Source organism: Dermacentor silvarum, chromosome 3 (genome assembly GCF_013339745.2).
Source record: "Dermacentor silvarum isolate Dsil-2018 chromosome 3, BIME_Dsil_1.4, whole genome shotgun sequence".
NCBI lineage: Eukaryota > Metazoa > Arthropoda > Arachnida > Ixodida > Ixodidae > Dermacentor > Dermacentor silvarum.
The window spans coordinates 30703604-30731092 of record NC_051156.1 but is presented as its reverse complement, the minus strand read 5'-3'; the positions used below and the strand labels follow the sequence as shown (position 1 = coordinate 30731092).

At 46.6% G+C, this 27489-nt stretch overlaps 1 protein-coding gene across 1 annotated transcript; it reads right to left on the bottom strand.

The window, feature by feature from the left end:
- Positions 1 to 1359: 1359 nt before the first annotated feature.
- LOC125944205 (uncharacterized) lies at positions 1360 to 26753 on the bottom strand. Its single transcript, XM_049664525.1, has 3 exons — positions 26649 to 26753; positions 23963 to 24344; positions 1360 to 1792 (listed from the first exon to the last, which is right to left on the bottom strand). The coding sequence occupies exons 1-3, from the start codon at positions 26751 to 26753 to the stop codon at positions 1467 to 1469; spliced, it is 813 nt and encodes a 270-aa protein (XP_049520482.1). The 3' UTR covers positions 1360 to 1466.
- Between the last annotated feature and the right edge of the window lie 736 nt (positions 26754 to 27489).

Sequence of the window (27489 nt, the reverse complement as noted above, 5' to 3'; positions counted from 1 at the left end):
GACTCCGGTGAAGATTGAACAAAATGGTGTTCTAGCTTTTGAGAGAGATGCAGGCATATATGTTAATAACTTTATGACTTTACTAGAATTTTTCTTTGTTCGGCTCTTGTCTCTTATGATGATCGTGTTTACATTCAGCGTAAGGGACAAATTCGGTTCCTGTGTCGCACCAGTGTTATGTAACATCTTTTTATCTGCTATTGACCGATACTTGGCTTGCGTTTTTGACGATGCAAAAGTGCAAAAGGTTTTTAGGTATGTGGACCATTTCTTGGTCATTTTAAAACCTAACTTTTCTGTAACGACCACTAATACAGTGGAAGAACTTTTAGCGCTATTTAGACGACATGGCAAAGGGCTTTCCTTTACGCATGAGCTTCCTTTACTTGACAAGCTGCACTTTTTAGATTTGAGTTTATTCTTGTCTGAACGCCACATTTGTTGGGCGTACTGCCCGCGCTCACGCAAAGAACTTTTACCCTTCGACTCGGCGCACACTAAGCTTGTAAAAAGGGCAATAGTCTCCATGTGTCTTGAGGCGTCGTTGGTGAGGTCTTGCTCACACAAAATGCAGGAAAGCTTTAACTGCCAGGTTGCACGGCTGCAATCAGCCGGATACCCTTGTTCTGTCATGGTCGCAGTTGCAGAAACCCTCCTTCAAAAATTGAAGGGTAAGCGGAAAGCCAAGCCGCTAGTGAAAAAAATGCCTCAGGTTGTTCCGTACATTCATAAAGTGGCCCACAATTAAAAAAAAATGTGGCCAGTAGGTACAAAGTACCTATTGTTTTTTCGGCTCCACGGAAGCTTGCTGGCTTGTGCCCGCGCATCGCAGATCCGCAGAAGTTGACCCGCTGTGGTAAAAGCCATACAAGGCCGTATGTGCCTTGCGCGATCCGTGTGGTGTACTAAATTCCACTTGATTGCGGCAGGGTTTATATCGGTCAGACAGGCTGTTGCATCAATGATAGGGCAAGGGAACATGAGCTGTCTATCAAGAATAAGATTAGTGCACATTTAGCTATGCACTGTGAGTCCTGCACATGTGAGACAGACTTTTTCAATACCCGCATTCTTGGCGAAAGCAAAGATTACCAAGCACGGGAATTAATGGAGGCGTATTTCATTGCTATGAAACGTGACATCTGCGTCAGTGTGATGAGCAGGTTCTTTTGTGTTAATGTTTCTGGCGGTTCTCTGAGGCGGAGCCTCCCAGAACCCAATCGAGGAAAAAGCCGTTTGTCAGGAAACACACACACACAAACTTTTAATGAAACTAGAAACGAAAATTAACCCATAAAAACAAACAGACAAAGATAACATGAAAACATGTAGCTAGAACGCTAATGATATGAGGCAAGTTCGGGCAGGCTGCGGGTGTACGTATGCACTACAGTCTCGACGCGGCGAAGCGGAGACGACGAGAGCAGCGTTGTTGGTCTCACCAAAAGGTCGCTGTATCGGACCGGCTACCAGAGCGTGGAAGCTCTGGCTCGGAGGGAGAAGACAGGCGGCTCGGCAGCACGAGCCGACGGTGGTGGCGTTCTGGTCGGGCAGCTGATCGTGGCACTCGGGCTCGTAGCCCGACAGCTCAGGTTCTGCCCACGGACGCAGACGCTCACCGGCCTCGGGCAGCAGTAGTAGATTATCGGGCAGGGTGGCGATTCCCGGGAAGGCAGGCGGCTTGGCAGCAGGGGTTGACGGCGGCGGCGTTCTGGCCGGGCAGCTGGTCGTGGAGCTCGGGCCCGTAGCCCGACAGCTCTCGTCCTGCCCACGGGCACAGACGCTTGCCGGCCTCAGGCAGCAGTTCTCGAACGGATGGAGTGGCGGCGCCCAGGAACGGGTTGGCAGGAGGCCCCGGCCGGGTGAAGTCCTGGTGGCTCGGGTCCAGAACCCGACGGCCGTCTTCAACTCCCGATCCGGTGGCCGACCTTGTCCTGGTGCCGCTTCTGGAACTCATCCCCCTACTGCCAGCGCGGCTCCTTTTTCTGCTGCTCTGGTCGACTCGTCGATTTCTCATTGGCTGCTCGAGGCTCCGTGTTCTTTTGTGATTGGATTGGCTTTTTTTCTTTCGATTTCTTTTCATGCGCCGCGTGTTCACGCGCCGGACGGTCTTCGGCGTCGTCGTTTTCTGCGCGGCGCGGTAGAGCGGCGCGCGCTCTCCTTGTCGTCTGCTTCATGTTTGATATTCACCGCACCCTGTCGCACACCACAAATATCACCGTCGCGCACCACACATCACATAAGCCCCTTTTTGGGACAAGTTTTTCCACAGGAAAAACTGCCGCTAGTGCGCGACAAGTTCACACAGCTATCACTTAAAGTTCACATAATCTTAGTTCAAACACAGTGCACTTCCATGTCCCAAAGAAGGTTCACAATGCATGCAACACGTAACACACATGATTTCTCATAACATAGGTCCAAACAAAAGTACAGTTCATTTAAAACGTTGTATTTCATCCAGGGTCAATGATCTCGGGAGGACAACCGGGTGTTCAGCTTTTCAGGTTATTGCATCCCAAATGAAACGAAGCGCGCGTCTCTTCGTTCGGGATGACAGCACCGGAGCCGCTTTGCTGCGACTTGGGAGATGTATACCTGTGGGCCCCTGAATCTTACCACGGTACACAACTAATTTGTTGGTCCCTCCCAGGACACCATTGACACTGGATTCACAACACTGCAGCTGCATGCACTGAGACCGGAATACCTTAGAGACTGGTTCGGGTACGTTGGACTGAAGTTCTGACCTATCGGCAGAGCATCTACCCGGCACTTTAGCGAAAATGCTTTCTGCTTCTGCTGACATCACAAAGGATGTATTTGCTTCGTCATTACTCAAACAGGAATGCATAGGCACTATGTTAACATCTCGAAGATCACCCCGTGAGATGACCAGATTGTGTTCCCCAGTGGAACGACACTGTCCTGTCTCAATATTTCCGATCATGCATTCCCATACATCTAGCATGCAGACGTCATCACTAAGTGCTGACATGAATGGTGACTTGCTTGGCAAGCCACGAGCCCCTACTTTCGAGCTTTCACTTATCTGTTAATCGAGTACCAGTGTACTCATCCTTGCATCTTGGCCTACTTGGCCTTCATGGAAGGACAAGTCCAGCAATCTGGGACATCGACTACTGCGGTGAAGCCAACCCTGGGGCGATGCGGTTGGCGTAACTCTATGGGCAGCATTTTTTAAAAATCGATTGCTGAGCAATGGCTCGTTTCTCGCGATTTGCACTTTAGGCACTCAATCCCGACAACGTTCTCAAGCTATATGTCGAGTGTAGTTTAATTCTGCCGGCTGGATTTTTTTCCTGGGGCACTTTTGTAGACCCATTTAAAATGCATGGGGTGATTTTTAAAACGTCATTTGCAGCACAGTAAAAACTAATCCGCTAATTGCACTCTAGTGGCACATACTGTAGGTCTCTCTATATATGTAGGTCCAGTTTGGTTTTATTCCGCCGGCTGAATTTTTTTCCTGGGGCGCTTTTGTTTGGCTACTATGCGGCAAAGCATCTTTACAGGGGCAAAAGATTCGTCCGCCGTTGAATTGATGGGAAAGAGCTTGTAGACCATGCTAAAAATGGACACGAATGTGCAGCTGTGATGCATATTTGCGCCCTGGCGTATAATGAAAGATGATGGTGTCAGATTCTGCAAGAAGGAGCGGGCCAAATGGCTTTATGGAGTGCCATCGAAGCACTAAGAACGGCTGCGCGTGCCCCTTTTTCTCAAGTTTCGGCGCATGGTAAAGTGTTTCATATGGTATTTAGAACGATAAGGTATTTAGAAAGATTTACTGTTACGCAAATTTTTGACACAAAAGGACATCGCCAAATGGAGCACTTGTTACTTGTGTTTACTTGACAGTGCAATTTGCCGACAATGCGAAGGCTTGAATATTATCAGTGTAAAAAAATTGAAAGGGAGAACTTATGATCTATAGAACGCGTGACGGAACGAAATAAAGAAAAAAACAGAGTCCCCGTGTTACAGCGAAAATCAGCAGCTTCGTCTCGTTTAATAAACGATGTCATTTTAGTTTTAAATGCAAAAGCATTTCTATGCCTACCAAATCTATGTCTACCATTTCCGTCCGTCACGTCAGACTAATGCAATGGCTCATAACCACGTAAGGCAGAGGCTACAAGCGCTCAGCGAAGTGAAGCGAACAGCGCATACATTCATTGAGGTCACCCATACAATACAAAGAACAGCACATGTTTCAACAAAGAAAAACTTCAAAACAAGTATCCGAACCATGAATAAAACATTGCATGCCCCCCTCAGAAATTGTAGTGGTAGTTTTGCAACAGCTTAGCTGGACATCCAGGTTGATAAGGACCGATAATAGTTGATAAGGGTCAGATCATGTTCGATAAGGTTGATAACGATGGATGAGGGTTAATAAGGGTTTATGCTGGTCGAATCAAATTTCATAACATTGATAATGACACTGGGCTGCGTGGTGATTAACAAGCGGCACAATGCTTGTGCATACTTAGGCAACTTCCAGAGGACTTTCTGCGTGATTTCTTTTTTTCAGTTCGGAAGTATGACTAAAATCATGCGTGCCTGTTAAGTGTACGCAAATCTCGCACGTTATACGCGAAAGTAGGGTTGTGAGGGTTTGAGAAAGTGGAGCCGCAACCGCTGAACTACACCGGGTTAATTGTTGTAGGGCCTGCTGTGAGCCACACGATTGCTTAGCTGCGCAAATAGGTAATCGCTTGACAATATTTCTCGGAGCCCCGCCTGGTCGGGAATATTTCCTCTCGTAAGGTGACTCTTACAATATCCTCGTAGCGCAAGAAAACACTGGTCTGACAGTCGTTCGGACATGACTAACCTGAATCCGGGCTTTTAAATGCTGTCGCACCAAATCGCTTGGAAATACGAAGAAAATATACAATTCGTTTGTTTCTCCACAAACTCAGTCGCACTGTGGGGAAACAAGCTTCTAGTTTATGGCAGCGGTATTTCCCGTACAAAACTTTTTTTATTATTGTGAAAGAAATTATATGTACACTCCAGGCGCATTTACGCCGACGTCATCCGCGTCGCCTTCGCTGTCACCGCCATGTTCCGTGTGAAGTCCGAGTGCGATAACATCGCGGCCGGATGCCGTAAGTTGCCCGTGCGAGTGGAAGCGTGCCAGATTCATATGAGAAGCCTGGTGGCTCAATCTCGAAGGTTATGAAAAATGGCGCACAACAATGCCTCAAGCAAGCACGTCTCGCTGTGTATTGTGTGTATTACACGGACAAACAGGTGCACGCAGGGTAACGTTTAACATCGACTCACCACTCTCGCATTGCACTAAATGCTGAAGAAATTAAACATTCACTGTTAAGATCATCGCGTACTATCGTCAGTCAAAGCAAACAGCAGAGAAAGCTTCGCTTACTCTGGTTCCCACACTGAGTCGGAACCACATAATTTTATTGCGATTGCAAATATATGGACACTGCAGGCACATTTCCGCCGTCGTCGTCGACGTGATGTTTCGTATATTGTCCAAGCGCGATAACATAGTGGCCGTGCGCCGTATGGTGTGGGTGAAACTGGAAGCGTGAGAGGGGTGAGCAGAGAATGGTTGCTTAGTCTCGCGTGCGCAAGGGAGGAAGGCGGGGAAAAAGCGCTCCGTCGTCCATCGCGCACAAGGCCGCAGGGAAAGTGGGGGACGTTTTACTCCTGTGGCGGCTACGTATGACGCGGCTGAGCGCGGCCGCGCGGCCCCGATTCAGAGAGTGATCTGCGCTGGGTACAAAGTCTAGGCGGGCCGATGGCTGGGACCCTATAACGTGAAGCTATTCCAATCTGTTTTCCTTCCAATCTCCTGATGTCCAATTTACGTAACCGCCAACGCAAGCATCGGGCGGTGACTCGCAGCGTTGTTTGAGAAGGCTATTGAAACGCTCTCCTATTTTCTAGGAGGTCACTGTTGTTTGCTTTCAAAAGGAATAGCATTGCCTAACTTGACATATATTTCTTACCTGATTGGCTGACCAAGGGCGATGAGCACGCAGAAGTGGAGGCGGTAAGGTGGGGCCGGGCTAGCGCAGTGAAAGTAGATAACCTGATGAGGAGGGTGTTGCCGGCGTCTGCGTTTGCCCTGCTTCTTCTTACTTAGCTATCGGTGTCTGCTAGAAAATCACGTCGGCGTGCAACGGAAACGTAACAATGCAGCTAAAACGAATCTTCAGTGAAGAAAATTTGACATAGCGATGTTGTTTACGTGCTGAAAGGACTCGACAACGATATAATGTCAAGCAAAATTTTTAGTACAGGCAAATTAATCCATTCTCCACGGCAGCAACGACTAGCCAGTGCCAGAGCGATCGGCGGGTACCCACCTTCTATTCATGTCGGAACGGGGCAGTGTCCGGCTATTAAAAAGAAAATTAAGTTTTGATCGGCGTAAGAATGCATCTTTAATGCGTACACGCCACTTTGACGCAGTGATTTTTCACTGTTTTTGGACGTCAGGTGACAGACAGGTGAACTGGACGCAGCCCGAAAACTTTTGACCAATTGCGGATGGCTGATGGTAAAAAGGCATAGAATCGAAAAATTAGATTTTTCTGTTGTTCGATCTCACATGCATAATTAGTGTGCACACGTCATATAAGAGTGAGTAGCTCTCGAGGTTTTTTAACAGCGGAGCTGTTTAAGCCGAGCGTTAGTCCGTAACCTGCGAACAGAAATTGTGGGCCGATCCTGGCGGTTGTGCAGAAAGGGTACAAGCGCAATGACACGTACCTCTGTGAACTGGCGAAGCTGAGCCTGGTTAAGTCTAGCTAAGCATGGTTGGGACTACTTAAGCTTAGTCTGTCATCGATAGACAACCGATAGTCAAACAGCAGCTAATCGATAATCGATAAATGATCAATAAATTCCGGAAATGCTGGGGATGACTTGGTAGTGCTTAGCCTAGCCCAAAAGCCAGACGAAGCTAGGTGCCCATCAGCTCCGCTTTCTCTGTAGCATTGCGCCCCCCGTGCAAGCTACGCTAATATTTTTACGTTGCGTGAAAGACAAGTGAAGTTGGGCAATCATGGAGGCCTGATTTCAGAAATAGAATAGAGGCAGTTTGGAATAGCTTTTCGTTAAAGCGCTCCTGATGCCGTCATGTGTGGTGTATTCTCGGCGCAATTCGCGTTGAAGCTAGAAGTAGCACGATGGACAATTCGCTCGCTGTTGCTGCCGCTCTCCCCCACGCCATCGTTTTGACAGTGAGTGTCCGCGCTTATCGAGAGAGATGTGTTCGTGTGTGATTGTGCGCGCGTGACAACGTGCAGGTTAATTTAGTTAGTAAGCGAATGTTTACAGCAGTTTATGCAGCTGATAAAACGACTAACCTTAGTTTGCACAGCTGTCTAATAAATTTCTGTCACAATCAGTGATTCGCCTGTCGGGCGAAATTGACCTTATTGTTAATATTATTGTAGTTAATATTATTATTACTTATTACGTTCAAGCCAGGCGCAATACACATACAAGTTTCAAATACAGGCGCAGTTCTGTCTCATTGCGACTGAGTGCCGATAATTTTTTTTTTTTGAGCAAATGGGGCACAGCGTGTCGTTTACAAAAAGCAGCTTGGTGTCGGTCACTGCGGATACGGTGGCATAGACATGTTGTAAATCCGGTTTTCTACTGGATGGCGCAGATCAGCACGCAGAAAGAGAATTTCGGGTGGTGGGTCGATTCCTTGTTCGAAAAATGGGTATATTCTCTGGCGCAAGCCGTTGCTTTAAAAGTGAATCCAAAGTACAAGTGCCCAAAAATGGTGGTATTAGGCAGTTTGCACTGCTTCCCGTCTCTTGTTGTTTTCGTCCTGTTTGTTTTGGGCAGCGTCTCAATACATTACCATAAGGTCACTGTCTCGTTCGACGGAAACACCTAAACATTTTTGCAGTAGGTAGAGTCATCTGCGTTCGGCGTTCTTGGAAGTAATCCCCATCCGAGGTGATCAAAAAGCACAGTGCTACTTCATCTTTCTTTTTCTTTTATTGCGATAGCAATTATATGGACACTCAAAAGCAGATTTCTGCCGTCGGCGTCGCCGTCGCCGTTGCCGTCACCGTCGCCGTCGCCGTGAGGTTCCATATGACGTCAATGGAGATGAAATCGTCGCCGCGCGCCGCCGAACGCTGTATGTGCGAGTGAAAGGGCACGAGGGACGCGCGCTTTCACGGGGAGTGAACGCACGGCGGAGAACAAACGCGCGTTCTGTGCTGTGCTCCTTTAAGGGCTGCAGAAGTAGGCGTCTCTTTCCTCCTTTACAATCACCATATATGTAGAGCAAACGCGCCTTCTTCTGACGCACGAAAGGCCGTGGGGGGGAGGGGGAGGGAAGGGAGGCGACGTTTAGCTGCGGCACCAAGTGCCTATTTCTATCAGAGGCTCCGGCAACAGTCACCAACGCCGCACGCATTTTGTGCGAACGCGGGCAAAACGCCGAGGGCGTCGACAACAGTTCTGCGTGTTGCCGGTGCTGCTGCACGTCCAAGTTTATACAGCTGATAAAGCTACTATCATTACTCCGTATAGCTCTCTACAAATTTGCTATCGCAATTGATGCTTCGCCTTTCAGGTGAAACTGCGACAACTTTTTATTAAACGTGCGACATTTAATGGTAGTACGCGAAGGCAAGTATTACTAGCTTTTGCGCTGTAGTCGTTTTTTGTTGAAAGTTGCACACGTGGCTCCACTCTCGTGCGGCCGAGACATGGACTGTCAGGGTATGGTCATTTATCGGACAATGCCAGGGCTACTACTTTGTTTTCTCGCCAAAAAACCGTCCCACCCCCCTACGGTCAAATAACAGTCACAACCTTAGCACAAACAAGACAAATTGGCTTTGTGCTTTTGAAAGCGGATAGTGACAGTATATCAACTCTCTGTCTTTGGATCTTAGCACTTGCTTTCTTTCTAGCGCATGCTGCGCTAGGAAAAAGTCGGCAGAAAATTTTTTTCTGGTTAGAATAAGCATTGTCAATGTGAAGTTAACATTTTCGACAGTATTCGTCTTCTCCCGCAATGCGACGTGTGTGGCGGCGTTGAGTAGAGCTTCGGGAAAAAAAAACGGTCAAATACGATATTCAGCAGCTGATTGATGCACTCTCGTTAAATGCTAAAAGCTTTTTCAGTGGCATGACACCATTTACACACCCTTACGTTGTCATTTTCTTGGCACATGAAAAATTTGTGCTCTCCAAATCAATGTTCAATGGTGTAAGTGCTGCATTGATTTGCTTCTTTTATTTAATGTACTAAGCTTGAAAATGCCGCTAGTCAGATATTATAGAGCACAGAGAAAAGGCACAACTGCACGCGGCATGGTCTTATCCTTACAATAAATTCGCTAACGAGACAGATCATGAATCCAACTACAAAATGATTTCTCGCACCAAAGGAATGAGGGAAAAACCACTAGGACACACTAAGTTCGACAATCTTATTGTTAACAGGTGATTCAAGGGTGACGCAAGGCGACAACTGTTGCACATGACGGCGTGCATATGACTAGTCAATCAATAGAATAACATGACTTTAGTGAACCAAGAACCAATATGCAGGCCATGCTGTAAAACTTCATTATAGGAACACATTTTCAGCATTGTTCGTACAACTCAACGCTTGAAGCCTATATATATTAGTGGCGGTACGTATATGTTTTATTGCTGCTTGGCCCACTTTGGTTATTAGCCTGCGTAACGCTGTGACTAAATTTCGCCTCATCGCACGCACATTTAAGCCTTCTTGAAAACAGAACCAGGACGATTCAGTCACTGGAACAGCCTTTCATTTATTTATCATACAGTCCCATATTTGCTCGAGGAGGATTATAGCGGGGAGGATGTATACACGCATTAAAACTTTTTTCAAGGTAACATTATAAGAAGTGATACCCAAACCAAAACCAGATCTAAAACAGAGAAACAAAGCACCAGGGGCCGAATTCACAAAGCTTTTCGATCGTAAGTGCTGCACCACGATTGGCTGACACCTGCTTCTGCGAACAGTTTTAGCGTGAGAACGTTTTTGTGAATCCGGCCCCAGTATGTAGCATACAGTAGTCACAATGAGCCTAAAAGAAACAGATTTTGAAATTAAAGGCGTGTAAAATTGTTTTTTGGCCAATAAAAAGCAATTTGCGATGAACCTATTGCATCGACTGACGTATTCCTGGGGATTTATCAACTTCAATGAATCAGCTTTCAGCTAGTTGAAGCAGCAGCTCTTGAAATGGCAAAGAAGTCGTTCCAAAATCGCAGTTTTCATAACAAGGTCACGGAATTTATTGTGGTACATACATAAACCTAGTTTTCGCCAACAGCAGCGCTTCGAAACGGTAGCCGAGCGTATTGAGCGACCACAGATCAAGATCACTGATACCACGATCGTGAGTTCGCAGGTTCGATGCCAGCTGCGCCACGCTTCTTATCACTTTTTCGCTGCTTAGTTTGGCGGTTTTTCGCCAGAATGGCATATTCCGAAACGCAGGTCATTTGCTTACGGTTCTTGTTAGGTTACTTTCTACTGTACCAACGTCTTCCTAAAAAAATAGCTGGCTGGATTCGAGAACATGCGAACGTGCTTCCAACCACCTTTTGCACTTTAGGTATGTTGTATTTTGGAGAATAAACCCAGGTAACGGTGTTTTGAAAGTTCATTTCTTTCTTAAGGTGAATATTTATGAAGGCATTACTAAGAAATGTTTTGCCTTTTCAGCTATGTCTTGGGAAAGGCGTGTTTGTGCGACTCTTGTGCGGCTTGAAACGTACCACAAAAATAACTAGCGTCCAGTTTGTGCAATTAAAAGACACAGAAGTAGAAAAGTTGGCTGCAGCCCCAGACGTAGTATTTTTACAAAGGAATACAGTTGAAGCTATTTGACTGAGTATATTTGCATTATATCAAAGCAGAATTTTTGTGTATACCTGATCTTCGGTACAAATGAAGGCTGTCCGAATTATTGCACAAGCTTGTTTGCTTAGTACAAACCGATACCTCGAAACATAAACATTCTACCCTCAATATGCAGCGCACGTGTCTTATCATTTGAACCATTCCCATATACCTTCACAAAATTCCAGAAATACTAAAGGTCTTCATATCCTTTTACCCTTTTACCACAACTTACGCAGAGGAGTACTGGAAATTATGCGAAAAGACTCTGGGGACGTGTTAATGTAGCCTGTCGTGTAAAAATAGAGAACGACTCTAATCACCCTTTTTGAGTTATGCCCACAAAGTCGTGCAAGAAGTCACTGCAATTACCGAAGTTGCCATATAGCATTCTGCTGTTCTGTTCTTGACTAACTCTATTGCTGAATCAGGTCACAGCACCATGATATAATTACTGGTGCAATTCTTTAGTAATTCTGCGAGAATATTCTTCTACCCTAAATTTAACATGTTTGAACAAGTGAAGAAACATGAGAAAGGACCGTGAGGGTTTGCAGAAATGTTCCTTTATTAGAATCGTTTATGACCCACATCGGTACGGTCGTTTTGTCATGATCACGCCAGCGTGCACTGAGCATCATTTATCATTTTGTCTGTTGCCTATACATAAAATGCCAAAGTGTCGTTCCTCGTGTGTGAGTAGCACAATGGCAGCTGAACCTTTCATATGTCCCACTAAGCCAAACCTTCCCTTTTCTGCCATGGTGCCACAGGACATGTCAATTTCACACTTGATTTTCGCCCGTTCAGTTTCCTAGAAAGCATAGGGTGGTAGGTACACAAGACGAACAGGCGAAGTTTTGAAGTAGTCCTGAGATTTGAGTAAAATTTCATAGGCAATGTTATTATCCTTATTTGTTTACAAATTTATTACACCTCATTGGTGATAATAATGACGTACTACATAGTAGTTCAGTTCTTATACTTAATACATCATGTCTGAGATGGCTGTCCTGAAAATTAACCAGGTGTAAGCATTGCATGACGTTGGCTGGAAGGCCATTCATTAAAAAATGTGTGCAGAATAAAGAAAATACAGGTGTTCAATGGCACAGTCACCGTCAAAAGTTTACGCGGCCGAGATTCCGCGAATAAGTTCATTTTCAACGCAGCTACGCCCGCAGCCAGTAAATGTATGCAAAACCTTTGTTTACTCTAGACCAGCATACGCTGTAAATCCGAATACCACGATGCGTGCCTCAGGCGTAGAAATATAATATTTTTTCAGCTTCAGGCGTGCGAAAGCTTTGGACGCTGACTAAACGGTCTGAAGGCCAGGCTGCTTTTTAGCTTATACGTGATGACAAGCGCCGAGCTCTTGATGATGGAATATTAGAGCGTAGAATTGTAGAACTTCTGCAAGGTCAGGTGACTTCACGACGCAAACCTAGCGATAGAAGCTCAGCATGCTTTTTGTTTATTAACACTGATGATAAATGAATAGTCAGAGTAAATTAATGTTACTGTCCATTTCTGGACAGACTCGAGTGTAATGCATACGTTCTATATCACTAAAGGTTCCATGCTAATTCCATACAGGGCATTTATATTCGAATTTTGGCCTGTCTTACGCCTACCAAATCTTTAGCAATGAGAAGAGGTAGGCAATTACTTCTTCGGATGTAGCCGAGGCCATGGTAGATATGATTAGTAATGATGTATATGTGAGTAGGCTGACTGGGATTATTGCATGAAGTACGCCAACGTACCTAGGTTAAGTCACGGTGGAAACTACAGAGCCCTTTATTGTATATATGTTGAAGCCATGTGAGAGTGTATCTGCTAAAAAGTTATAAGTTTAATAATATCACGACTGAATAGCCTTCTGTTAAGCTGTTGGTAAAAATACTGTGTACGAAGTTCTATTGTGCTTTAAACTGCAACGTTATTCCAAAAGAAAGTGACTACAAGTCCATCTTTCTCGGGCGTTCATTTCACCTAGGTACCACCGCCTGACTCGTGACCTTTATATTTTTAAATCTGCCCCGATGACGTAAGTTACGTTGCGGAAAAAAAATACCCTTTCTAAAGAATGAACCATCACAGCTTCCCGACAAAGCGCGGTACGTTGGCGCAATCGTCATCTGTGATCACGATAAGAACGACAGCGCGTCGTTAAAAATGACTTGTCACTCCCCGGTTTTTCTTTTTTTGTCAAGGACGCGACTAACCCGTAGAAGGGTAATCCCGACCTTGGCGTGATGCTTGCGACTTTTCTGGTTCCGGACGAGCGCGTTCTTTGTGTATAATTCAGGCGCCTGGCATCGAAGGGCTTACACCTTTACACAGCGAAAGGCTTTCACAGTCACTTCGGCAGCTCCACGGAAAGCGCGGACAATCAGTCCACTTTCAGCCCAAGCTCTCTAAACCAAGACACATATTTGCGAGAAAGGAGCTCCTATATTACCCATACCGAGAAATGTATCCACAAATTACACCTCATTATACCGATGTGTTTATGAGCCGCACTCTGGTGCCTGTATTCCGTATTATGACAAAAAGATATATTTTGTGCAGTGTCAGTAGCCTAAACGTAATACAGGAAATTGAAGTCATCACAAAGACTGTCATATATCATAAATTGCAAGAAAAAAACTGAAACTGTCCTTCATAATACTCGCAATGCAAACTTTGATGCATGTGATTCATTTCAATTTTCTATCTGCTCCGACCCGCCGTGGTTTCTGAGTGGCTATGGTGTTGGGTTGCTGAGCACGAGGTCGCGGGATCGAATACCGGCCAGGGCGGCCGCATTTCGATGGTGGCGAAATGTGAAAACACCCGTTTACTTAGATTTAGGTGCACGGTAAAGAACCCCAGGCAGTCCAAATTATTCCGGAGTCCCTAACTACGGCGTGCCTCATAATCAGATCGTGGTTTTGGCACGTAAAAGCCTATAATTTAATTAAATGTTTAAAACCTAGATGTTGCTAATCGTAGTGGTTAAGGGGAAATAAACATGCACTCTTAGCGTGCGCAGAAACTACGCCGGTTTGTAGCGAGGGGAGCTTCACGCCGTGACGCAGCAGACCCCTTCAAGCAATGACAGTGCAGTACGCTGCCGGCCGAAGTATACGGGCGGTGGGGTGCAACTCGGATGTGGCGGGGGCTGCCGTTGCAACGCGAGGATAATTGGATGGGACGGTCGTTCGCGCCGAAGAGTAAAAAGATTGTTGATATTAAACCGATAGCTGTGCACTATGACGCAGCCAAACATGGCGGGTTTTAATGGTGGATCATTAACGCTATCACAGCGAAGGTTTATTGCAAAGAGGTATATGGCGGGTAGAGGCGCGGTGGGGTTTAAAGCGATAGCCCTGTGGTGGCCCATGCGCAAAAAAATTGTACCTTAAGTATCCTTACGTGATTTGAATGCGAAATCATTATGACTTCTCTTAGTCATTACCAATAAAGACTTCTTAATTATTACAACCTTTTTGCAATCCTTCCTTCGCTTTCTTTTCTCTGCGTTCATTAATCACCAGACCACAACAATTCAGAACTCATCGCCGAGTAGCTACGAATTAATATGGTGATCCACTTTAATCCACCTTAACCAAATTTAATTCATTGTAATTTAATTTACTTCCCATTAATTCAATTGACTCCACCTTAAGTCACCCAAATATAACTTGTTGTAACTTTAATTAACTTCACTGTAATTCACATTACTTCACAATACCTACCCATAATTACTACTAATTAACATTGTCATACCATTTACTATCTTCTCTATTACTACTGATTTTATTGAAGACGCTGACGACGTCACATTGACTTTTTATACCACTCGTTGTGGACGACGCCGGCTTTTATACCTCAAGGCTCATGTAATGCTTTCGCATTAATGACTACTGTAGACGACAACGGTCCGTCTGCACGGCACAGAGTAAACAGCTTTCCCATTTTCATTGCGATTTGCGCAGCCCCGATGCGCGGCATCCCGTCATGCTCAGAGTTGCTGCAGATAGTTGTTGCGCGGTGACGAGGGCAAGCGTGTATACTGGGCCGGTATTTTGTAGCGATGCCTTTCCGGTAATAATGCCTTTTCGCGCTTATCGCGCTTTGTCAGTGGTCGGAGCGACGGTCCGCTCGCGTTATCAACAGGATCAGCCGGCCGTGAGCGGTGGATGATAAGACTAGAGTAGAATAAGTCATAATGCCTCGCTACAAAATCGCGGCCCTGCTCGAGTGCACGCGATAGGAGTGAGACCGCTGCTCCGGCCTAAGCGGCCAGATGTGCTTCCTGACGCCGTGGTGGGAACGCGCCTTTGCCTATACGGATGGCACAAGAGCTGAAGCAAATGGTACACCGGCGTTGTTTCCGCCATGTTCTCTGCTCTGTGCCGAGTAGAACGACTTATATTACTTGTCACGGCGTGACGACGCTCGGCCAATGGCGGTGCCGGTGGCGCGAGGAAAAGAGAGGCCCTGCGTATACAGTGGCGCTATCCCTCACCAGTACACGGGAGCCCAAGCCCAGAGTTCACTAAAGTTTGCTTAAGATATTTAATAGTGGAGATGTGGTTTATCGTAAATGAAAAAAAAATAATCACCATAAGTAAGCCAGAGTATGTTGATTCCACTTTCAATCTGCATCAAATCGACAGATTTAACGCATGAAAACTTTTCTATAATCGCAATGGAACATTCGCATCACTTATGCTAAAACACTGCGTTGGATCTCATGTAAAGCTTTCATTATTGTTGTACTTCCTCTATAATAATTATTTAATAATAATGTATTATAGTAGTAGCAGTAGGGGTAGTAGTAGCAGTAGTAGCACTGATGGGGCTTCAGACCCTCCCTCCCCCCTCGAAATTTTTTCGTGCCGGCATGCACCGCCGACCAAAACTGCCACCGACGCCGGGAATCATTCTGGATTCTGTCTACAATGTCTTTTTCACGCTCGAAAAGACGATTCGGCACGAACATTGCGAACTCGGGCTGGATTTCGCGACAACGCCCTTGCACCTGGAGTCACGTAACGCAAGGAGCCCCATCCGAGCACAAACTTTCAAGGGCTTTTGGATAGCGAGCGGGCGCGTTGCGGCATCTCGCAGCGGCGGCGGAATCTACGGAGCGCATGGAATTCAATTCCGAAACTTTATGGGTATAAAGTTATCATAAACTTATGACGCGAAAGGTGCACTGACATTTCCAAAGGCGTGCTTTAGATTTTCAATTCTGGAACTTTATGGGTTTAATATTCTTATAAACTTGAGCTAACGTGCGCGCACTGGAGCCCTCGTGTCCAAGCAGTTTCAGAAATGGAAGCCCGCGCTCGCAATCTTCCACACACACGAAAATACTGAATATGACCGTGACTGCCAGCTGGCAGCTGATAATTTTCTCCAAACATTTCCAGGAAGGGCGCCCGATGTGATCAATCAGCTGGACCAGGGCAGGCAAAGTAAAATAAGCGAAAACAGAAGAAAGTTAACGGCCTATTATTGAGGCGGTTCTTTTTTGCGGACGACAAGGTCTGGCTCTCCGTGACCATAGGGACAGTGGTCCTATGGATTTAAGCAAATCCCCTCTGAAAATATTGGTATTTTCAGAGCGCTTCTTCATTTGCGAGCTGATTGTGGAGATACATATCTGAAGAACCATTTGTATGTTGCCCCAGTAATACCTCGCATTTAAGCCCAGATGTAAAAAACCCAATTATAGAAATTTATGGTGAAATTATCAAAGAAATCCTAGATGCAAAAGTAAATGGTGCTGGCTGCTTCTCCATATTTGCTGACGAAACGACGGATATTGCCGGTATCCAACAGTTTACTGTTTGTGCAAGGTACCTAAACAAGGATGCCAACGACATCGAAGGAGTACTTTTAGGTTTTAGCGCCGGAATAGATGCCCTCTCTCACTGCGACTGCAGGTTCTATGTAAATGTGTAGAAACGGCTTCAGATTCTAGTCACCCTTCCAGTAACCACTTCCAGCGCAGATAGTATATTTTAGGGGCGAAGCTCCTTAGGGTGGGGGTCTGTCCCTCCTCTGTAGTATGTAGTAGTAGTAATAGCAGTAGTCGTCGTAGTAGTAGGTAGCCACGTCTACTTTTATGAAAAAAAATTTCCGAAACTTGTTTCCGCAGCGCGGAATCGAACCAGGGACCCCTCGCTTCCGAACGCGCGGCGCTAACCACTACGCCACGAAGCGCACATGGACACACGCACCACGATGACAATAAATACCCAACATTAACGAAAGACTGCGCGTTTCTAACGCATTGGTGCTAGCGCGTTACGGCCCGTGTAAGAAGCTGGTGTAAGACGCTGTGGCCTCTCCGCCTTACCCCCGTATTCATAAACGCTCCTCGACTTGAACTTGACTTGCCACCGCCTTGGGCAGCGCGTTCGAAACGCGTTGAAGGCGGTGGCAAGTCAAGTTCAAATCGAGGAGCGTTAATGAATACGGGGGTTATACTCTCTCAGCAGTCATGTGATGGCGTCGGCAAACGCGGTGCACGTTCCGGCATGTGTAAACGGCTGCGTAAGACGCTGTGGCCTCTCCCCCTTACTAGAGAGTACTGCACGTTTCTAACGCGTTTGTGCTAGCGTCCCCTTAAGCGGGAGATGGTGCAATTATAATGAAGGGCGCTGTTATAAAATAGGAATGACGTCACATATGGCGCGTGTCATTGGTGGAAGTCAATTGTTCGATTTAGTGTGGCGAGACTGGGCGAATTACACGGAAGATTCACGGTTTACCGATGGTTCCCTCCGGAGCTTCGCCCACTCATCATTCACCCCGTGGATATGCGGTGTTTTTTTTTACATGAGATTACTAAAAAACTACTTGCGCTCTACAATGTCAGAGGAACACATTGTTAGGCAGGTACTTATATACGTCCACAGAGACCTCGGCATCAACGTGTCCGAAGTCATTGACCGCTTCACTAAACTTCCCCGCCGAGTGAAGTTTGTCTTTTAGATAGCGAAGCGGCAAAAATCAATGCAAGTAAAAGTTCTGTTCCTTCAGGTCCATAAACTCGTAATTATGAAAACGTATGACTGTTCATAAGTTTCTAAAACCGCAGAAATTTTCGCCGTTTATTCAAACAGTTAGCATCATGATCAAAATTATTGTGTGAAAACGAAAATTGTGAGGACATCAATAACCAATTTTTACCGATCTTGTTTATTGAAAGCCCGGCCCTCGCGGCGTTTCCCAACAAACACACTCGGATATTGGGTAGTTTAACTTGCCGCATCATCTGTGGCTTTCGTTTGGTCTTTTCTTTCCTTTTTAGCTAGCCGCTTTTACTTCTTTTTTGAGCGGAAGCAATACCCTTCCTTAATTTTGGGTGCAGAAAATTTGTCGCCGCTCTGCAGGCAGTTAAATTATACATTTTCGTACTGATTTCTGCATTATTCCTCTATTATCTACCGATATGGTGCTGTCGCAACGGCCGCATGGCCCAAGTACATATCACGAGCTACTTTCAGACATAGCGCAAAAAAGTACGCTCAACACACACGAAGACACGACAGATGCGGACGAGCGCTACTACCAACCGTTTATTTCAGTCAACAAACCCTCCGATTTATAAGGTGAACCACGTACACCAGTGTCACGTCCCTTTCCCATGCGAGGTGATAAAAAGAAATCTAAAAAAGTTAACAGTACTTTCTGCCTCGGGCAACAGAGTTCAAATAGTTCAGTTCGGCACTGGGCAAAAGAATTGGCGCTACGCTTATACAAATATCTGAGTTCTTGTGGATGTAGAATGCTTCTAGAGCCACTCGAGCCGTGTAGTGTGTTGATTTGCCTAAGATAGTGGTCTCATAAAATCGTGCCTTGCAACCACACGTAATGATGTGGGCAACCAAATGAGCATACTTGTCCTCTTCTTTCTTAACTTTTAGCGCATGCTCCCTGAGCCGGTTGTTTATGCACCGTTCGGTTTGGCCGATGTACACCTTCCCGCACAACAAGGGGACGGATTATACCACTCCTGTCGCACACCCCACGAAGCGGCTATCGTGGCAGGTTTGGCAACCTCCTTTCTTGTCACCGCAAATTCGAGGGCAGAGCCTGGATAGCTTATTAGGAGCCGTGAAGACCATAGGAATACGATGCCTGTTCGCGACCTTCTTCAGGTTGTGCGAGACCTGATGCATATAAAGCATGGCTACGGGTCTCGCCATCCATCGCTGGGTCTCAGCCCTTTCCGCTCCAGCTCTCTTCTTTACCCTCTGCAGGATAGACTCGGCCACCGCAACAACAAGCAACTCAGGGAATCCCGCTGCTAAAAGGCGACCAATATGATTGTCAAAGCTATGCTGCATTGAATGCTGGCATGACTTACGGAGCGCAGCATCCAGACATTGTAATGCGATGCCCCTTTTTACAATTTTTGGGCGGGCAGAGTCAAAAGGCAGGGGACACTTCTTAACCAGTGGGAGGTACTCTCAGCGAACATGGCCTACACTAAATTTCAGCCTGAGATCCAGGAATTGTAACCCCTCAGTTTCAAGCAATTCATGAGTGAAACTCAAACCCTGCCCAGCTTGAATAAAACATCTAAAGTACTCCCAGGGGCAGGGAAACCGTCCTCTTTCTTTAAAAGAATTAAAAAGTCATCGACGTACCGAAACACTTTGAATACCTTCCCCCAAATAAAAGCCAAATTAAGCGCACTGTCAATATCAGCTAAAAATGTGTCGCATAGAATCGGAGCCACGCAAGACCCAATGCACACTCCTCTACGTTGCAGGAAAGGCTGCTCGTTAAAAACACTAAATGTTTCACTAAGATAACATTCTAAAAGCGTTAAACAATGAACCGACAAGCAAGCGGAGTTTTGGAAATCGCATTCGCCACTCTGTTCAATGCGCTTCCTAACAGCAACTAAAAGCTTATCTTGAGGTACTGAATAAAACAAGTACTCAACGTCGACAGACAAACCATAATCGATACTCTCGTTGTGTTTCACATAGTCAGAGACTTCTTCAGATTTCCTCACGCGGAAAGGATCAACAACCGTGAGTCACTTAAGGCTCTTCAGTAAAAACTGACTAACATTCTTTTGCCAAGCCCCCCCCCCCCCCCCTTCGCTCACAATGGTTCTGAAAGGGACCTTATGTTTTTTACAGAAAAGAAAACCTTCAGACTGTTCCCCTTACTATTTCTAATAGCACTAGCAAGAGCGTTCACTTCCAAGTCCTTACAAAATTTGATGAACTTAGTCTAAACCCTCACTGCACTTTTTTAAACAGCCACAAAGTTCTTGTCCACTGCCACTTGGGCTTTTTCATTGAACATGCCTTTCGGCATCACAACAAATCCACCTTCCTTGTCAGCTTCTAGGAGAACCAAACTGTTCTGCCAAACTGAAAGTAACTATGTTAGACCAACTAGCCCAACAGGCGGTCCTTCCGGAACATATCACGATTTCTGCGATCATAGTTTTGTTCTTGCCTGGATCGTCTGTCTTTCTATACGTAAAGCTACTACTATGTATGGCTGCGCAACATGTCTATTTGTCTTGTTTGACGCATTACATACAGTGACGCTTGCTTAAATACGTGGATTTATTGGATACTTATGCATATATTTAAACATCTTGTTGCGAGGCTTTGTGTATACAAACAGTGCATTTTGTTACCAGTGACATTTTTGTGCCCTTTATCAACTTGTATCTTCGCACTTATATATTCCATTCTATTTTCGCATTTCTAATGTACATCTTGCAGAACTCCTGCTTCTTACATGTACTCACTGTTGCGACTATATTTTCGGTGTAATTACAATACACGACCGGTAACAACTGCTCATGCGCAATCTATTGCAACGAAGGACAGCGTTATTGAGGTTTTTCTCTGGCGGTTGCATATGTACAGTCACGAGCAAAAGTTTGTAGACTAAAGGTATGGTATGATCGTATGATAAAACTTTATTACGGTCTCTCGGAACGCGCGTCAGCACGTAGCGGGCCACTCCCACGTCGGTACAGAAAGGCCGAGCCTCTCTGCTGCCACGATTTTATTTTTTTCCTTCGCAGCCTGGGCATTCGGGCTGAAATCAAGAGCGCAAGCCTACGTGCGCGTGATGGGCCAATACAACGTATTAAGCCAATTCGGGGCCGTGCAGCTGCGCTTGAATATATTTAAATTTTTTGCTGATGCCATGGTCTCCAAACTTCTGCTCGCGACAGTACAAAAAAGTAAACAAGGTTCTTTAATGACAAGGATTTATCAAAATATTTGTGTTTAACTTGTTATTTTCATGGCCTTTACTTTTTTCACACCAGCTGTATGCACTGCTTTGCTGCTTCGTGTGATATTTTCTTTACTAATTGAATAGACAAAAAAACGCGGAAGCATTGATATCAGTTATTTCTGCCACAATTTTTGGGACATGCTAATATATTCTTTTATGAAAAAATACATATTTTACTTGACAGTGGGTAGCATTCAGTAGTTTGTTTGCAGTCTCTAATATACTATGACATTGGCAATGGCAATGTAGTTATCATTGATGTATTTGATCCCTCGATAAATTCTCTAAGGAGGAGGCCGCGCTGTAACGTGAGCCCCCCACTCTTCGAACAAAAGTTCTGGCTATGCCACAGTGCAGTGAAGCAGGTCTTTGAACACTGACCAGTTACAGATGATTTTCTGCATTTACACCCGTCGCTTACCAAGAGCTTAGAAAAGGTGTTCGGCTGAAATGTAGCAAATTTTCTTTACGAAGCCACTAATTTACTTTGTTCACAGGAACCTCCCTCAGAAAACTGACGTCAATCCGAGCATTTGTTGAGGTGATTTTACTCTTTGCGGCGTCGGCCATTTTCTTTACGGCGCGGTTTTGCCGAGGTCACTGCCAATGGCACCGAAAATATAGCAATGCACCTAAGGCTTTCGCCTTCGAAAAACAAAAATTCCGTGGCAGTGAACATAACTCGACCAGGCACCTGCACGCAAATGCGCAAATGGACTCGTAAGCTGAGGCCAACCGAGATTAAGGGTGTCAATCGTGCGACTGCATATCCTGAAACATGCGCCCATCGCGACCATTTAGCAAGCTTACATTATTATTTTAGAATCAGCTTTCGAGAAATGAAGCGACAAAAGGGCATTTCCGCTTTTTTGATTCGATCGGACAAAAAGTTGGACGAGGAAAAGATGGCCGGAAGGCGGGGGGGGGGGGGGGGGGGGGCGGAGGCCGCTCTTTCAAGATTCTGCACCCGCTTTCTGGAAGCGGGGCTGAGCCTCTCAACGCCCATCAATAGCAGCAAAACTGCTGATTCACAGTAGACTAGCTGGCCGCTCGTGTTATATGCGCGGCGGTTATCAGATCAGCCGTTCCTGATTCGCGCTCGTCCATGCTCGACGGTGAAAGCTGTTGGCGTGGTCCTTTTTTTTTCTTTTCTTGTTAAAACGTGTATTTTGTTATCGTCCAGTACACTTCGTGCGTCATCGCGCGAATTTTGAATCTTAAAGGTCCGTACGCCACGTGGTGTAAAAGCTGTGAACTAAAGGCGATGTCCGGAATTGCTGGGGTTGGTCAAGCAAGATCACCTTTACTTGAGGTGAGCCATATGCACACGTCTCATTTGTGAGTACCTCGGTACTCAAGTTCATTTTATATTGGCCTATGTGGCCTTCGGGATTGCAGGCAGGCGAAAATATCCTCATTTGAGGTGAGCTATTTGAGTGGTCCTCAAACCTATTGAGGCCACTTATCACCGCAAGTGGTACACCGGAAGAGTGGGGGAGCATTTTATCGCTCGCCTCGCACTCTTCGAGGCCATTGGCATTGCGAACTATTGCCCAATCAGCCGGGCTTTCTAGAGGCATCTGCGCCTCTTTATGCAATGTGCTTTCAGCTGCACTGGTTCGCAAGCGTACCTGCTTGTCGGTGGTGTCCTTTTCGAGGTCACTACCACTGCGCACCGTTGCCCAGTCAATCGGGCTTTCTGAAGGCATTTGTGCCTCTTTCTCCAATGTGCGCATGGGTGCCTCGATCTCATTGGCAGTTGCCTGCTCCCTGCTCTCCGAGCTATCCTCAGCCTCCTTGAGGTTAATGTTGGGACCTACGCTGGTCTGTTCCTTGTTTAATTCTCCGCTGCCCCCTGGTTGCGTGCCTTTTTCGAACGGAAGGCCGCGACGGCGTTCGGGGCAATCGCTAGACAGATATTTCGAACTGCCGAGTCTGGAGCCCGCGTCAAACGCTTTCTCAATAGAGCTTGCATACGACTCCAGCTCGCAAATCTCTCTCAGTGAGCGTGCCCTTTCAGCCTCCGCGACCCTCAGACGCAACTGCAAAACACGTGCCTCGCGCTCAATCTGTTCTCTTTTCGCTTCTCGCTCCGCAGCACGTTCTTCTCGCGCTCGCGCCTGCCGCTCCGCGAACCACGCTTTTAGCTCTGCTCCCTCAAGCCCCATGCGTTCCGCTAAAGCTAACAGCTCTCGCGTGGTAGCCATGGTTTTTAAATTCTTAGAATTAGCAAGAGAATCCAAACAAACGGCTTTGTCCTGTCGCGGACGCCAATTTGTGATGAGCAGGTTCTTTTGTGTTAATGTTTCTGGCGGTTCTCTGAGGCGGAGCCTCCCAGAACCCAATCGAGGACAAAGCCGTTTGTCAGGAAACACACACACAAACTTTTAATGAAACTAGAAACGAAAATTAACCCATAAAAACAAACACACAAAGATAACATGAAAACATGTAGCTAGAACGCTAATGATATGAGGCAAGTTCGGGCAGGCTGCGGGTGTACGTATGCACTACAGTCTCGACGCGGCGAAGCGGAGACGACGAGAGCAGCGTTGTTGGTCTCACCAAAAGGTCGCTGTATCGGACCGGCTACCAGAGCGTGGAAGCTCTGGCTCGGAGGGAGAAGACAGGCGGCTCGGCAGCACGAGCCGACGGTGGTGGCGTTCTGGTCGGGCAGCTGATCGTGGCACTCGGGCTCGTAGCCCGACAGCTCAGGTTCTGCCCACGGACGCAGACGCTCACCGGCCTCGGGCAGCAGTAGTAGATTATCGGGCAGGGTGGCGATTCCCGGGAAGGCAGGCGGCTTGGCAGCAGGGGTTGACGGCGGCGGCGTTCTGGCCGGGCAGCTGGTCGTGGAGCTCGGGCCCGTAGCCCGACAGCTCTCGTCCTGCCCACGGGCGCAGACGCTTGCCGGCCTCAGGCAGCAGTTCTCGAACGGATGGAGTGGCGGCGCCCAGGAACGGGTTGGCAGGAGGCCCCGGCCGGGTGAAGTCCTGGTGGCTCGGGTCCGGAACCCGACGGCCGTCTTCAACTCCCGATCCGGTGGCCGACCTTGTCCTGGTGCCGCTTCTGGAACTCCTCCCCCTACTGCCAGCGCGGCTCCTTTTTCTGCTGCTCTGGTCGACTCGTCGATTTCTCATTGGCTGCTCGAGGCTCCGTGTTCTTTTGTGATTGGATTGGCTTTTTTTCTTTCGATTTCTTTTCATGCGCCGCGTGTTCACGCGCCGGACGGTCTTCGGCGTCGTCGTTTTCTGCGCGGCGCGGTAGAGCGGCGCGCGCTCTCCTTGTCGTCTGCTCCAAGTTTGATATTCACCGCACCTTGTCGCACACCACAAATATCACCGTCGCGCACCACACATCACAGTCAGCAATACGTATTTGGCTTTACGCAGCACTGAACGCCAGTTTCTGCACTATATGATTGGGTAATGAGGCAAACTTTGAGTTATGTGCGCAAATGTACGTGCGCATATGGCCACCTTATCCTATAAATTTGACCCTTGCCTGCTTTCAATAAACTAGTTGCAAGTGACGCTCTTTCCTGTCCTGATCTTTTTCTTTTCGTCCATGGTTGCGTCTAAACACTACGGAATAGTGAAGTCACTCGTAGAGGGCGCCACTCCAACTTCTCGCCGCTAATAGATGTGCCACTGAAGGCCACGTAGCGGGCGCTTTTGAAAGTACGCTCGGGAGCGGTAGCAGACGACAACCCTTTGCAACAAGGATTGCTGAAGTTGCTATTTCTTCTTTTTGTCGGATGCCAGAGTGCTTCTTCTGCGGAGACAGTTGCAGAAAAGGTGCGGGCCTCTATGATGAGAGCGGACATGTGCACGATGTTACCGGAGTTTGGGACAACTCAGACCGCATACGTGCCAAGTGCGTCGCGCAGACAAGCCCAGTTATACGAAGTGGAGCTCATGTTAAGTAGCCGCTTGGTTTTGCTGACTAACGCGATATCTTGAGTGCTCTTTTTGTAATTCTACCCTTGCCGTATTACTGTTTCTATACCTCAATTACAGCAACACGTCGTTGGCGTAGACTTGTATTTCAACCGACTGCACCACCATGAACAGTCTGACATCCGCTAGTATCGCACGTACTAGTGTCACTGAGAGCCACATTTGCATCATGGATGTACTGTCAGAGTCGCCTTAACTTTGCGGAAAAAATTCACAAGTAATAAGTGCGACTCACGCACTAACAATTTCTTTCTCCGGTCCACAAAGGACACACACTAAAGAAACAACAAAAAATATTGCGTAAATTACGCGCTAACACTACCGAAAAGTAAACTGATAATCAAGCGTGCCACTACAGGCTTCGAACAAATAGCCTGGCATTGACACTGCAAGCGTATCGCCTACAAAAAGAAGCCTATCTGCTTAAAAAGGAATGACACGTTGCAAAAAAGTTTAAAAAATTTTAACGCGCGCGAACCATCTCTTTCAGAGTATCGATGAGCGTCTAAAACAAACAATTTAAACAAAGCTCAAAACGTGCAAATCGAAATGATCTCTATTCCGAAGATCTTAAAACGTTTAACCAAACACTAAAATAAAGAAACCAACAAACAAAATAATGTTTCCGCAAAACCTGAGTCACTTTTGTGTCTGAGATAGCTTATGGTGGCAGGGAAGAAGTTTGGGCGTGTTGGTAGGTCATTGTAATCTTAACTGGGATTCATAGCGCTAAAACGACACAAGGACGAGGAAGAACACGGGACGAGCGCTAACTTTCAACAATTGCTTTATTGGAGTTAGTAAGCATATATATACTCACTGGGAAAGGCACTGCAAAAGACACACTGAAGGAAAGAAGAAAAGGAAAAACAGTCATGTAGCTACTGTGCCAAAAGTGCAAGCTCTTTCTTGGATAAAAGAATAGACGGCGTGCTAACGCAATCATCACATCCTCTAGCTATCTCTGCTGCTTCGACAATTTCCCTCGTTATCTTATTCCTGTGGCGATACACAACAACAGCTTGTTTAAAGAGAGGGTAGCATGGTTCCTTCGCGTCACATTTTCTACAGTGGGCAGCCAGGTGCCCATCTATTGCGGTGCTCTCTACTTTATTATTATGCTCCGCCAGCCGCACGTTTAAACATCTGCCCGTCTGGCCCACGTAGTACTTCCCACACGAAAGTGGAATCTTATACACTACGTTCCGAGTGCACGTGACAAAAGGTTCCTTGTGTGTAGTAGTGCAAACAGGCTTCCGCTTCCTCGTAGGACAGCTCAGCCCACTCAAACTCAAAAGTTTGTTAGGTGCTGTAAAGACAACGTTTATACCCGACCGTTGCCCTGCCTTAGTTAGTTTGTGGGAAACCCTGTGAAAATAGGGGATTACAGCCACCTTTTGTTTGTCCCTTAGTTCTTTCTTCCTTCTTTCGTCATCCGCTCTCTGCTCTTCACTTAGGCGTGAAGTTGCCTTCCTTCGACGATGCAGGCTTTCAGCAACCGAGATAATGATGTGTCTCGGATAGTTCGCTGCTTCGAAGCGAGCCACCTGCTTACTAAGTCCTTCATCCAACATGTGGGTACAAGACTTAGAAAGAGCGCATGACAAGAAAGAACGTAAGAACGGACTTCGCTAGTATATACTATATACTATATATAGTATATAGTATATATATATATATATATATATATATATATTTATATTATAACTACGCGAGATGTACAAGACAGAAAAGCCAGGGAGCTTCTTGCGCTGGATTGACATGCAAAAGGGCACGCAGCAATACCGTGTGGCTGGGCTTCAACTGCGGTTATTAGGCCGAGCAATGAAGCGGCAAGACAAACGATAAAAAGCAGCACGTCGGGCGCCGAGAAAAACTAATGGCGAATTCCATTGGGAGAAGAGGAGCAGGGCGCCGAGTCGGGTGACAGCGCAGTGAGAGCAGGCACACTCGACCCGCCATTGGAATACGGCGTGCATTCGGAGAGCAGGTGGGAGGGGGACTTGTGAGGAGAAATGTACCATATGACTAAAGCAATCCACGTCCCACCATTCTCTGCAGGAGAGCGGCAAAACACGCCTGATCATCTTGTAATCTGTCGGGCTTAACGCTGTCACTGTCACCGTTTGCGGCCACGTACTACATACTTTTGTGCAGCGCCGACGCATTCCTCAACGTTTCCGCCTGCGAAGATCATCTCAAGTTGAGCTCTAGCAGCTTTCGCTGCTGTCACCGTCGAGCGTCTCAAGCACTTCAGCAAGGCGAAGACGCTTTGCTGCCGCTGTCCCCCGCGCATCCGACGAGAAGCAA